The sequence below is a fragment of the Procambarus clarkii genome, chromosome 11 (genome assembly GCF_040958095.1).
Source record: "Procambarus clarkii isolate CNS0578487 chromosome 11, FALCON_Pclarkii_2.0, whole genome shotgun sequence".
Lineage (NCBI taxonomy): Eukaryota > Metazoa > Arthropoda > Malacostraca > Decapoda > Cambaridae > Procambarus > Procambarus clarkii.
Window position 1 is genome coordinate 6,305,515 of NC_091160.1, and position 14,576 is coordinate 6,320,090.

Genomic DNA, 14,576 nt, shown 5'->3' on the forward strand with positions numbered 1-14,576 from the left:
CCAGACCAACAACCTGAGCGCAACACCACCATAGTCTCCTGAGACTGATGGATGCCTACTACTACTATATATTGTACCTAATAGCCAGAATGCACTACATGGTCAACTATGCAAACCCTGGTTTGTCTAATAAGCAGAGGTTTTCCTAAAGATCTTATGAAATAATATAGCTTTCCATTATATTTTATATGATTAAACGTATTTTTAATTTGAAACTAACATAGATATACGACCAAACTTACCTAACCTATCATAACCTAAATTAATATAACTAAGAAATATTTCATGTTCTTTATTAATATGATATAGTAATATTATATTAAAAATATAATATATTATATTAAGAACTATATTATCTTAATATAGTAATATTATATTAAGAACATAAGAAATGTTCTTATTAGGTTAACCAAACCTAAGTCAGTAATTCGTGTTCTAAATATCATATATTAGTATTTGGAATAAACCAATTTGGAAATAAATATTTGAAAATAACGCAAATCATTCTGCATTTTAGGCCAAGTAGTGCGGTGCGACATATATATATATTTTCCAAGGAAGGGTGGAGAGAAGAAGTTCTATAGATTCAGACAGCCACCTTTCCCAGATATATTTAGAAAGGGCCATTGATGCCGACTCCTTTTAAATGGGAGTAGAGGAGATAGACCCCGATGCTTCCACTCTGGCCAACATTACTCGCCCTTCAACGCTGGATGAGGCTAGGTCCAAGCGTCTGGCCCCCCACCCTTGAGCAGAAAAAAAACACTCTTAAATACATATATTTATTTAATTCAACATAATTGATTTGACTCAAAATGTGATATATCTCTTGTGCGACACCATAGGGTTGTTCAACACCAACGTGGCTACGTATCTTAACAGCAGACGATTTTCGATGGACAAGTGCAGCCTGATGGAGGCCATCCAGTACGAGCCCGAGTGTCTGGTGGTGGTGGGCCTCAGGAAGCACACGGGCGCCCCACAGCCCATGGTACAGGTCCCTCAACGTCGCCCTCCTCAATGTTATATGGAAGATTGTCTCTGGTGGATGATGAGTCTGGTGGATGATGTGTCTGACGAGTGATGATTTTGGTGGGTGATGTGTCTGGTGGATGCTGTGTCTGGTTGGTGATGAGTCTGATGGATGATGAGTCTGGTTGGTGATGAGTCTGGATGATGATTTTGGTGGGTGATGTGTGGTGAGTGATGTGTCTGGTGGGTGATGATTCTGGTGGATGATGTGTCTGGTGAGTAATGATTCTGGAGGGTGATGATTCTGGTGGATGATGTGTCTGGTGGGTGATGATTCTGGTGGATGATGTGTCTGGTGAATGATGACTCTGGTGGATGATGTGTCTGATGGGTGATGATACTGGTGGATCATGTGTCTGGTGGGTGATGATTCTGGTGGGTGATGATTCTGGTGGATGATGTGTCTGATGGGTGATGATTCTGGTGGATGATGTGTCTGGTGGATGATGTCTGGCAGGTGATGTGTCTGGTGGGTGATGTCTCCGTTGGGGAAATGTCTTCACTTCATAATTCCTTTTTGTTTTCCTTACTCCTTTCAAACATGTTAAAATCATTTCTTATGTCATCTTACATCCAGTTAGGTAGTAATCCACCGCAAGTCTATAATCTTATGGGCCATCAAATCATCAAGACCAGACAACAGGAAGTAATTATCCGAGAATAGGAAACTTATTGATAGTTAAACACTTGAATACAACCCATTAAGAACAATGCAAATGTAAAAAAATGCACAATTAAAGTGCATTAGCGATGGCAGTTCTTGGAAGACTGTCGGGCGAAGATATGTGGCTAGGCACATACTTCAAGTCCCTCCATACTTCATACTTCATTCCAGTCCCTACTTTAAGTCGTAAAATATGCTCGCCATCTTTCTCTGTCAACATCCTTCACCTTAACGTAATTCTTGTTAAACCTTTAGTTTATCAGGTTTTTTACCAAGTTCACCGAATAAAAAAAAATATATACAAAAATATATATAATATATTTCATGTAATTAGTGCAGAAAATTAATATAAATTAATTAAGTCAATTTACCGAATCAATACAAGCAAGCTTTAATGTCGAAGAACCAACAGAGAATCTCAGAGTTTTGAGGTTTCATAAGCAATGACAAACACACATACTCTCATAAGTAATGACAAACATACACCCACTTTCATAAGTAATGACAACATACACATACTTTCATAAGTAATGACAACATACAAATACTTTCATAAGTAATGACAAATAAAAGATAATCTTAAAACTTTGTGGTTTCGTCAAAAGCCTCATTGGTGTAACAATGAGGGTCTTGACCACGTTGATCTCTGGGTTCAACGAGGACTCGCAGATCATGGTCTCCCAGTCGGACTGTGAAGCCAGCTTCAGAGACACTATTGTTGGAGTTCAAGTGGTTAGCTTCGTGGTTGTTGAGGGACACGACGGGCGAGAGGTGGGATGGGACTGGTCCTGCACGACTCCAGTATACAAGATGTCCAGGGACTGGAGCTGGGTCCTGGGAATTAGTCAGACCAAATTCTTCTGGGGCAGACATGTTGGGTGGAAGATCTGGAAAATAATGGATTAGATGAATAGTGGAAAATGTTGATAACAAAACTATGAATTTCTATGATGCATTTCATTATTTTATCAAATAAATAAACATCACACACAAATCTTTAAAAGCAACTTAGTTGACAACTTACTTGAATTCCTCTTGTTCTCCTGAGTGTTTACGGATCCATCGTACTGGCTCTCCAGCCAAGCGTCAGCTGGGTAGGCTGGCTCCCCGTGCTTCAAGATGTCCATTCCTGGCGTATAGATATTGTTAGATATATAGAACATATACAATGTATAATGAATGCGTTCATAACACTAAAAATATAACAATTATCAATTATATAATACAAAAGTGAAAACTTTATGTATTATCTTCACTTGCCTGCAATTTCCATTTCTGGAGGCACCCTCAAGAGGCCGAGCAGCCTGAGGGAACCAAACATAACTAAACAGAGACCACCAGACCAGGCCACTATGGCCAGCGCCCCCACTATGTTCCAGGCGAGGACCTCCGCGCTGCCCCCGTACACAATGCCACCATCCTGGAAGAGGGCCACAGCAACCAGCCCCCACAACCCACCTCCCATGTGTACAGCCACAGCATCAAGTGGGTCGTCAACTGTGGAAGAAATATTTATTAACTTTACATCCACAACCTCAACAGTCCCAATATGCACGTACGCTTCCCAATAATATAAAAAATTTTAAATATTAATTTTTAAGTATATGCCATCTACAGAACATAACGTTAAAGTTAAAATATTTCAAACTCAAGTTAGATAAAACTGGCTACTTGTTGCCTTCTTGAGACAAAGTTAAGAAAACTGAGCGGTGAGAGAAGCAGTGACGTACCCTTCAACTTGGGCAGAAGGGTGTGGATGGCGAGGAACACTGATCCACCCACTGTACCAATGACACTGGCACTCCACGGCCGCACAACGTTGCACCCGGCACTGATTGACACCTGTCATGGAAACATGTCCTTAAGCATTGGATAAACAAACTCAGACATATTGCAAGTAACACCATTTTGATAAGAAATTTGTTATGTTATCATAATACTAAGTTAAGTTTAAATCAAACGTCTGTCAATGAAAATTTACAACGAGCAGAGTCCATCATACTAGCACTAATGGACTCCCGGCCACACAGCGCAGAGCGGTACATACCATGCCAGCGAGAGAACCATTAAGAGCCATTAGGAAGGACCAGGTGGACTCCCTCCCACACAGCACAGAACGGTACACCAAGAGCACAGCGATGCCTCCTGAAGACGCCGAGATCACAGTATTAAAGACAGCCTTGGCAATGGCTACAGCATCACCCTCGTGGCTGATGCACGCTTGGGACCCTCCGTTGAAGGCCAGGAACCCGAAGAGCAGGATGAAGCCTCCCAGAGCTGCCAGCTGGAAGTTCAAACACAACTTTACACCTCCACCTTGACGTGTAATATTTCTATTAAACATGATAATCCACAAATATTTATATCTTGCTTCATGACTTCAGATAATAATATGTTACCACTGTTCTATGAACATACCGGCACAGAGTGTCCACGTATCTCCTTGCCCTTGGGTCCGAAGCGACCAATTCTGGGCCCAAGAATTACAGCCCCAACAAGAGCTGCCACGCCCCCTGTGAGGTGGACGACGCCAGAGCCACCGAAGTCCTGGTAGTGTTGAGTCTTGAGCCAGCCAACGTCTGACCAGGTCCAGTGTGACACCACCGGGTACACCACAGCTGTACAAACAAATATTATCATAACTGAGCTGTTACAACACACAAACATGATTAAAACACGGCACACTACAGCTGTACCAACACTGCTGTATTTTATAATGTATCTATTAATTTCGTGGGAAATGTATTATTGTTTGCATTGCCTTTTAAATTTATTGAGAAACAAAGTTTAATTATAATGACCAGTGTTAGGCTATTATTGTCTAACAAATTGTCTTTCTCTCAAGATTGCCCTGTTAAGGTTCCTCTCAAATATTATCTAAATTATATAAATAAAGCCAGTGAGTAAAGTTATTTATTCATTGACCACAAAATAGTGTAAAGTATCCTGCTAAATTTGAAACATACTTTACAGAGAGAAAGAGGCTTCACACCCACCTGACAGCACGGTCGTGTAGATGAGATAAGCATTGAAGGCACACCGCTCAGCCATCGACCCCGAGATGATGGTGGAGGCTGTGGTGGCGATGACGAACTGGAAGAACCAGAAGGCCAGGTGCTCGTCCGACAGCCCGTACGACGCCCAGTACTCTGTACCAGAGAAGCTGTTCCCGCCTCCAAACGCCAGCGGGAACCCCACCAGCCAGTACGCTATGCCACCAATGACTGGGGAGAGTAACAGGGCAGATGGTTAGTACAGGGTGGGGACGATTGTGGAATTCATATCATTATTACTACGTGAGGCTTGGTGGGAGGAAGTCGGTTAATTAAATACAGAGAACAATTTAGTATATAACACCAGCAGATGGAAAAGCAAAAGCAGGAAATTACAGGAATACAAGAGTCGGCAAAGTTGTATACATTGAGAGCTTACTTTAGCTATGAGATAGGAATAAAAAAAATCATGTGCTGGTTCACCAGACATAAGCCAGATACGATAACAAATAACGAAGGTGTTTGATAACTTACAGACATCGAGCATGTTCTTGAGAAGAATGTTGGTGGTGTTCTTGGACCTTACGGAGCCTGCCTCAAGGAATGCGAACCCGGTCTGCAAGACTGAAATATAAACAAATGTTAGTCAAAAGTACAAATTGCATTCCAAATACATTATTCTAAGCATAATAAAACAAAATCTAACACACAGATTATTGTACTATTATACAACTATTTTATTAATATACAAAATGTGAAATAGGTGCCATATATATGTTTAAATACTTGAAAAAAGAGAGAAAACACAGATTTTGGTACTTACTGAAAATGAGGATGCCGAACACAATGAGGAAGAGGGTGTCCAGGTCATTCTGCAGAATGTCCAGTTCCCGGGACATTGGCGTCGGGTTCTCGCCAGACATTAGTAAACTTACATTGTGTCCGGCATCCATATTTGTTGCTGCCAGCGAGACTTCCAGATCTCTCAAATTGTAGCTTAAAAATTATTAGCAAAATAAATTTCCAGACAAAATTAACGCGTCGTAAATTCCCGTGGAAGTAATGTGGAGCAAGCCAAGCAGCTCCGAGGGTCTCGCCCTCCTGCTGCCAGGACCTGCTACCTAATTTCAGCTGATGATGATGAAGATTAAGCCACCCAAAAGGTGGCACGGGCATGAATAGCCCGTAAGTGGTGGCCATTTTAAGCCATTACCAGTATCAAGAGCTGATACTGGAGATCTGTGGAGGTGCGAATGCATGATGGGAGATGTCTCCCTTGTGAATGTGTTAAGATGAAGATGAAGCCACCCAATAGGTGGCACGGGCATGAATTGGTAAGTGGTGGCCCTTTTGAGCCATCACCAGTATCAATAGATGATACTGGAGATCTGTGGAGGTGCGACTGCACCCAGCGTGACGGGAGATGTCTCCCGTGTTTTAAACAGATGAAGAAGATGAAGATGAAGCCACCCAAAAGATGGCACGGGCATGAATAGCTCGTAAGTGGTGGCCCTTTTGAGCCATCACCAGTATCAAGAGCTGATACTGGAGATCTGTGGAGGTGCAACTGCACCCTGCGTGACGGGAGATGTCTCCCGGACCAAGTGGTGACCAAATGGTGTAATTTCAGCGACCCTCTGGAGTATAAATAGGTGAGCAACCAAGTTGCCGATTGGTACTTTTTGCAGATACGTCACTCTTCCGGGAAATTTGGGATATCGATATTAATGGCAGGTGGCTGCAAGTAATGAATCCCCCAATGGTGAACATTCCAGTTGTAAAGTATGTGAACAAGAGTTGGGACATACTCTCCAACACTAATTTGTGATTGCCCTGTTATCAGTGATTTCAGACCAAATGGTATGAGGTACTCTGATATTTGTAATTACTTCATACACTAAGAAGTGTATGAAGTTGAAGATATTCTTGTGCTGTACCCAGATTTTGCTAGTGGAGGCTAATAGATCAGCCTTACATTTCATGCTCTCTCCTGATTCCATGTATGACTAGCTGTCCTGTGAGGTGGGGATGTTGGATGAGGGTGTAGCTGGTTTTTTATCTACACTGTGTGGTAGATCAAAAGGGGCTTCTACAGAATAGGGTAGAAGCACATTGTTGTGTATACCTAAGCTTGTTAAAAAAACATTATTTGAGAGGAATTTGATAGAAACTGGTAAAAATAAATATAATATAATATTTCCATGATCAGTGGTTAGCTCTTATAAAAATCATAACGTTAATATTTAGTCAGTTAATTTATTTTTGTACTGAGGTAGGTATTTTCTCCCCTGATTCCGTGTATGATTAACCTTCCTGTGAGATGGGAATATTAGATGAACTTAGCTAGTTTTTAATCTACAATGTATAATCCTTCATATATAATAGGGTAACAGCACATTGCTGTGTATACCTAAGCTTGTTAATAAAAAAAGGTAATTTGGCAAGATGTTTAACAAAAAAGTGTTTCCCGACCCGCCGAGGAATAGTTCGACGCTTGATCTATGTTCCATTTTTTAATATCCTAAATAATTAGACACTTTGCATATTATCTATAATTTTCTCGTTCATATCTAAGCAATTAAGCTTCCGACATCTACCTTCCGACTTAGGACCTTTATTAAGGAATTAGTCACAAAAAGATGGTTTATTGACAATTATTTTAAATCCTACTGAAGTCAGAGCTATGATACAAGAGTCGCGCCCAGTGATAGTAACTGAGGCAACCTCGTAAATCTGTTGATATGAAATACTGAGGGTGTGCAAATATCTACACCTTCATAGTACAAGTTTATATTAGGTATCTTTCGAATTATCTTATCATGCTAGTTTTGTGTTGCATATGTTCTGTCAATACGCATCTCTTTACCCTAATTCGAAGCTAGAAGTTATTTCTGTGGTACATCTGCTCACTGCAGCCGCAACTGTAATAAATGTTATAGGAAAGACCTAATACATATGTAAGTGTTATAATACTAAATTCTCGGATGAAAGAATTCATCCGAATGTACCTTCTTTCATGAAGATGGTAAACTGTGGACCACTGTGTCGCACAGTCCACCAGACTGTGCGACACAGTGGTTGCCAGGATCAGGTTGGGTTACCGTTACCTGTGGCAGGTGGCTACAGGTGACAGATCTCCCAATCCTGAGCACTCCAGGTGCAAACTCTGAGCAGGAACTGCGGCATGATCTCCCACATTACATCACTGAATGGCCAGTTATTAGACCTTTCAGACCAGTTGGCATGAGGTACCTGGAGCTTTGCAATTACTTTATTCACTCTCGTGTTCTTGAAGATATCCTCACAGTGTACCCAAAATTTGCCAGTGCAGGCTACTGAACATATGGCCCTGTATGACTAACCATCCTGCGAGATGGCGACTTTTAGTATCACTGCTGCCTTATTCACTCTTGTGTTGATGATATCCTCATAACGAACCCAGAGTCTGCCAGGGCGGACAACTTATCACATGCCTCTGTATGACTAACCATCCTGTGTGATGGGGATTTTTTAGCATCACGTAGCTAGCTTTTGGACACACTGTACTCCCCTTCATATAGTCTAGGGTAGCTGCACAAATGCATATGTACCTAATATATTAATAAAAAAACTGACATAGGCAGAACATTGTTTACATTACTTTCATAAAGAAAATAGGCTAAATCCGAAATTTTGGTATTAAAACACTTACACATGTATTGGGTCTTTCCTTCACCTCAATTCAAGCACTAAGACATTGTACTAAGTTTCTCCAAATTTTATATTACTAATAAACTAAACTTCTAAATCTAAATCTAGATAATACAGTATATGTTTATAATGATCACGTCTTATGTTATCACCAAACTCTCGCTTATTTAAACAATGTTCAGAAATTTTGTGTAAACTAACTCAAGTATAAACATAAAGCAATTTACGAATAAATTTGTTGACTCCATTAAAAATATGTTTAACCCGAAACAGAATATCGTATGCAACTATGACTGGAGTTGTACTGAAGGAGTTTTCACTGGAACTCTCTGCTTCAATATTATATTAGTATAACAGGGCTTGTCTTAGGACTCCTCCTTGAGGTATGGTGAGTTTACACAGCTTAGCATGAGAAAAATAAAGGAAACTGTAGAAGGCATATTAGGCTATACGGGGGTACCTCTTATTTATATACATCCAAACTCATTCATTTTTTAAACAATCTACATTAATTTCCTGCACTATATTCTAATCAGTAAACTGGTAAATGTTGCTATTCAATCTAGTGTCTAAGTCATTCATTCAAGTTCAAGTAAGTTTATTGAGAAAACGAAAATCTCAAAAAGGATAGTAGCTTAGGTTATTTCTACCCTAGTCTACATAAGGTCCCTCAAGGGCTCACAAACCCATACAGTACACAATTATTAATCATATTCTATATTTCCAATGGTAATCACATGGCATACTGTGAGATCTCTTATTGATTATGCTGCCCATATGTCTTGATATCTGTATTGTTTTGCAGACTAAACAAGTTGCAGAAGGTTCAAAATGAAATCATGCGAATAATCCCAAGAAGATTCTCGTGGCCCAAGAACTATTATTACTGAGATAATAATGATATAATTGAACTTACAGAGTATTGAGGATAGAATTTCAGAGATAAATGAAGCTTCGTAAATCATTCATATCTATAGTAAACAACAGAGGTCCCAAGACAGAGCCTTTAATTGACATTAATACTTCATCCCGTGCCATAGCTGTGCTTAAGACTTTCCCAGTGTTGACTGCTGCTAATGTCCAAGTCCACCTGGGATGTTTCCACGGGAGACATATTCCGTCACGCAGGGTGCAGTCGCGCCTCCACAGATCTCCAGTATCAGCTCTTGATACTGGTAATGGCTCAAAAGGGCCACCACTTACGGACTATTCATGCCCGTGCCACCTCTTGGGTGACTTAATCTTTATAATCAATTGGGATGTTTCCGAGACTACGCAGATTCTCGCCTCGGGCCGGACAAAGAAGTATACCACTTCACAGCCTAGTTAAAATCAGTTTACATTATGACAACTTTACGGGCTACTAACGCCCGTGATACCTTTCGGGTGACTTAATCTTCATCAATCAGTCAATAAATTATGACATAACTCGCTAGTGATTGCCGGAACGCTTCATTAAGTGACAGTATAACATTTGAAATCATTCACGTTGACAGAAGTATTTGACACAGGTGATATAACTGACAGACTTAAACAGGACAAAGACGCTGTTACTAGCACAGCTTCTAATATCGGTCCCTCAAAGTCTGGGGCTCATAAATAAACTTACACAGTATATTCATCCTACATATTATAGTTATTCAATGAAAATAGGTTAAACACGTTGTTAAATAAGTTAAATAGTGATCAAATTGAGCTTTGTCTTAAGAATTATATTACACTGAAAACAATTGTTTCCATGGCCCTCTTCGCTAATATATCAACAGCCTCACTTAACAGCATCCCTGCTTGTGTTTTTATTATTATTATTTTCTACCACAGACGTGGCCACACATTTACAATGCTAAGCAGCACATATACATTTTCTTCTGTCCTCCATGAAAAGGGTGAGAGATTTGTCAAACATACAGTTCAGAGATTTATTGAACAACCACACAAGGTGATCGTAGTGCTTTTAAAATATTAGGCTAAGCTACATATGTAAAATACATAGATACACAGATTTATGAATGCATTAATGTGAATTTATAATGGTGAAATGTAATTCTGATCAGCTTCCACATATAAATAAATAAATAAATAAATGTTTATTTAGGTAAGGTACATACATACAAGAAATTTTTACAAAGATTGGTTGACTGTATTATATACTTTATACACATACATACACACACATACATATATACATACACATATATTTGTCTCTTACTCTGACAGGGTGAGATAGCTGACAGAGAAACTAGTGTGCAATTAAGAACTTAACCACTGAAGGTGATTAAGATGCTTCTACAAGCTCAGGTCCCTGCTTGTGAAGGAACCTACATAAATCTTAGTTACCAACTATTTTTTTTTGTACCCTTTCCTGCTGTTTTCTCAACACTCGTCCACAATATGCTGATATACTGGTCTTCTATGTCATGACACCAACGCTCCTCTATCATTAAAGACACAGGCATTACTATTATTTACTACTTTTCTTTAAGCTCGCTAATACAGCTTGAAGTTCAGCCTGCGGTGAAGATACATTGTCACTTTAAGCGGTGTCCAATAACAGTATCTACGGTCCTGATGTCACTAATCTATGCGGGCGATGAGTCACAAGAACGTGGCTGAAGTATGTTGACCAGACCACACACTAGAAGGTGAAGGGACGACGACGTTTCGGTCCGTCCTGGACCATTCTCAAGTCACTTTTCTACTCTCTAATGATGTCCAATAACAATATATACGGTGACGATGCCAGTGTTCTACTCTCTAATGATGTCCAATAACAGTATCTACAGTGCCGATGTCAGTGAATTCCCTAATCAAGACATTCCGTCCTTAGCTATATATTGAGTAATCACAATAAACAGTTAGTGTTTAATTAATGTAATTTTCTAGTTATACAATCGTATATTGCCCTCAATTGCCCTAATCAAGGCAAGTCTATCTTTTTATTTTGTAGGGGGGAACACTCTCCACCATTACATTCCTCCCATGGTTATCTTGAGGTTATCGTGAGATGATTTCGGGGCTTTTTAGTGTCCCCGCGGCCCGGTCCTTGACCAGGCCTCCACCCCCAGGAAGCAGCCCGTGACAGCTGACTAACACCCAGGTACCTATTTTACTGCTAGGTAACAGGGGCATAGGGTGAAAGAAACTCTGCCCATTGTTTCTCGCCGGCGCCCGGGATCGAATCCGGGACCACAGGATCACAAGTCCAGTGAACTGTCCGCTCGGCCGACCGGCTCCTCCCATGGTGGTGGTAGTTGTTTTAGATTCAGCTACTGGGAACACTTAGGAGGGTAGAAATAGCCTAAGCTACTCCATCCCTTTGAGATGTAGTCTCTTGTCTCAATAGACATACTTCAACTTGAACTCAGAACAAAATGTCCATGGAGCACGGGCTATAGTGAGCCCGTGAGAAAATGGGGAGCTTACTCTCCGGACAAACACCGTCCTGGCTGCGAGGTAGTGTCATGGTGGGAGCTGCGAGGTAGTGATCATGTGTGCCGCCTCAAGAGCAGAGGGGGTGGTGGGGTCGAACAGACCCTGTAATGCTGCAGCACTGTTAAACAGCAGTTTGGGGTTCTCCGTCGTTGAGGACTACGTCTAGTGGTGCAACAGGTGTTTTAGTGGTGATCAGGTCCAGGATCTCTAACCGGGTAAGGGTCCAGTCCCCTCTGAATCGCACCTTGATCCGGTAGATCATAGTACACAGGCTTAGCACCAGAGGGTTGCACTTTGCTTAAGAGGCCTCCCATCTCTTTCCGGTATAATGCAAAAGGTTAAGGATGGGGTCTGACCTAGAGTAAAGCACTCCGAATGCGCATGACGCCCCGAATGCTAGTTTTATACCGACTCAAAGGACGGTGGTCTGGGGGATGCCCGAATTTGCCTCTTCGATCCGGCTGCACAAGAACAAGCATTTCGGTAGTCTATTTGAGTCGGCTGACCCAACGGTCAGGGCAGCAGCCCTTCTACCAACATCCCCCCTTCCTGTCTGACCCATTGTTGCTGTGAGGGGGCTTGGTGGGCGGCTACCAGAGTGTGATAGTCCATGGAACAGTCTTCTGTCCTTTTGTAACCTCATGCTCCGGCTGCTGTCTTTAATTTTGCTGGATCGCTTTTCCTTAAGTTTCGTTTTTCTCCCGCCTCTTCTCCTTTCTAATTGTCATTTCCTGCCGACCTTTTGCCTCTTGATTATTCTTTTGGACTTCTATTTTGATGACCAGGTGTTTGAGGAGGCATACTCTTGCACCCGTAGAACTGAAGTATCCGATGTCTAGAGCGAGGGGTACCCTTTTATTGTCAATCCTCTTCTCGTCACTGAACCCGATCTCGACGGACTGACGGTCCGTAAGGTGGCAGTTGTGGGGGCGTATACTCGCGACGCACCCGTGGGGGGGCCCCGGCATGATCAGTGATAGCTTCTTGTTGGGTGTCCTGCCTCTAATTGTGGCTCCATGGTGGATATGGGGGCACATTCGTGAATGAAAGTGACCTCTCGTCCTTATGTAAAATTCTGTTCTACCTTCTCGGGTGGGCGATCAAACCCCCGAGTTGGACCGTGCTGGAAGACCAGGCTCTGTAGCCCCCGCTGCATTGGGCCCCACCCTTCCTCCTCTGACCCTTCTGATTACTTCCCTCGGCTCCCCTCCCTCCCTCCCTCCCTCTGTGGTTGGGTCGAGCCCCAAGCCCCCAGTGGTGACAACCTCGTCCCCTGGCACGGCTGTCTAGTTGTGACTACTGCACCTTTTAACCCCCTCTCTGGGGGTTCTCAACGCTGTCCTCGCCATGGCCGTGCTCACTTAATTCCTTCCCTATTTATGCCTTTCAAGCCTTGTTTGGTCCCACTTTGTGGGCCAGAAACTTGTATCTCCTCCCTCTTGATTCTATGCCTCCTGACGATTTATCCCTCCATGGGCACCTTGTTGATTCAGTACATACCTCTTGCCTTCAACCCCACTCGTCTCGGTACACGTGTCGTTGTTGCTGCTCCTCAGGATGCAGCCTTCCACTTGGCCACCTTATCCTGCCTTGGCAAGACCCCTGTTCAGGTCTCCAAGAACGCTCGATTGAATGCCATTGTTGGCACTAAGATATTCGGCATGTCCTCTAAGCCCAAGGCCATTCTGTCTCCAGGTGACTAGTTTACTCGTCCCCCTCGTGGTCGTGGTCGTCACCATCATCCCCTTCGGGTTGTGAAGATTACCTTTGATGGTAGGACCCTTCCATCCTCTGTCATTCTTGCTGGTACCAGGTGCTCCGTCCAGGAGTACATTACCTTTCCTCGGCTCTGTAATAAGTTCTGGAGGTTTGGGCATGGAGCCCTCCGCTGCTCCAGTACTTTGTCCTTTGTGTGGGGACGAAGGTCACCAAGTCTGAGTGCACTTCTCCCCAGGCTCGCTGCCTCAATTTCGGCGAGACCCACCCTACCTTCTCCCGCTCGTGTATACATTACAAGTTTGAGGCAGCCGTCCTCAACCTGAAGCACCGGAAACGTTTGTCTTTTCCTGAGGCGAGGAGCCAAGTTCGCTGTCTTCCCGCCTTATGCTAACATCTCTCATGCTCACGTGTTGCGCTCTTCCTCCTCTCGTCCTTCCCGCCTTCCTCAATCTCGCAACCGTTTCCAGGCCTTAGACCCCGACTCTCCCACCGCTGCTTCCTTTGCGTTCTGTCCTGGAGGGTCCCCCTCCTGTGTCTGGGGTTCCCCTTTCTTCCCAGTCTGTCGTGTCTCCAGTGTCTTCTTCCTCGTCTCCCTCCAATCCTCCTTCCCTTCCTTCTGTCTCTTAGCTCTCCACGTCGCCTGTCAGTGCGGATTGATGTTCATTGCTCTCCCAACGGCAGTCTTGTTTGCTCTCATTCTGCTTCTGTTGAGACGCTAGAATCTGTTGCCCAGTACATTATTGTTGGGATGCCTGTCAGAGTCAGACACGTAAGCCTTGCTCCTCTCCTTCCTCCCTGGCAGGTAAGAAGGCTTCGCTTTCTTCCTCGCCCCCTATCTCTGACACTCGCTCCATCACCTCCTGTTTCCGTGGTTCTGCCCCCCCCCTGTTCCTGCCATGGTGATCTCTTTGGCCCCCCCACTTTGCTCTGTTGCTGCCCTTGCTGAGGTGCAATCCCTGGTTTCTGCCTCTCCTGCTGCTGTCCTTGACCCTCGGTTGTCCCCCCCCCCTCTTCCTCCTTCAGACCCTGCTCGTCCACCCCTGGTC

At 43.0% G+C, this 14,576-nt stretch overlaps 1 protein-coding gene and 1 long non-coding RNA gene across 2 annotated transcripts; both read right to left on the reverse strand.

Annotated features, from left to right (window-relative positions):
- Nucleotides 1-1,993: 1,993 nt before the first annotated feature.
- LOC138363780 (uncharacterized) lies at nt 1,994-2,828 on the reverse strand. The gene is made up of 2 exons (XR_011228115.1): nt 2,721-2,828; nt 1,994-2,583 (listed from the first exon to the last, which is right to left on the reverse strand). It is a non-coding gene; the product is annotated as an uncharacterized lncRNA (long non-coding RNA).
- Nucleotides 2,829-2,948: 120 nt separating this feature from the next.
- On the reverse strand, nt 2,949-5,642 carry LOC138363515 (putative ammonium transporter 1). The gene is made up of 7 exons (XM_069322876.1): nt 5,513-5,642; nt 5,224-5,313; nt 4,693-4,920; nt 4,115-4,314; nt 3,744-3,980; nt 3,427-3,538; nt 2,949-3,193 (listed from the first exon to the last, which is right to left on the reverse strand). Exons 1-7 carry the CDS (start codon nt 5,640-5,642, stop codon nt 2,949-2,951), a joined length of 1,242 nt encoding a protein of 413 aa, XP_069178977.1.
- Nucleotides 5,643-14,576: the final 8,934 nt, after the last annotated feature.

What these genes read in the sequence shown, in the direction of transcription:
- LOC138363515 (XM_069322876.1), bottom strand. Translation starts at nt 5,642, where the DNA reads ATGGATGCCGGACACAATGTAAGTTTACTAATGTCTGGCGAGAACCCG. An exon ending in CTACACGACCGTGCTGTCAG is followed by an intron (nt 4,315 to 4,692) that starts GTGGGTGTGAAG and finishes TTGTTTGTACAG; the next exon opens with CTGTGGTGTACCCGGTGGTG. An exon ending in CCTTCTGCCCAAGTTGAAGG is followed by an intron (nt 3,194 to 3,426) that starts GTACGTCACTGC and finishes TTTCTTCCACAG; the next exon opens with TTGACGACCCACTTGATGCT.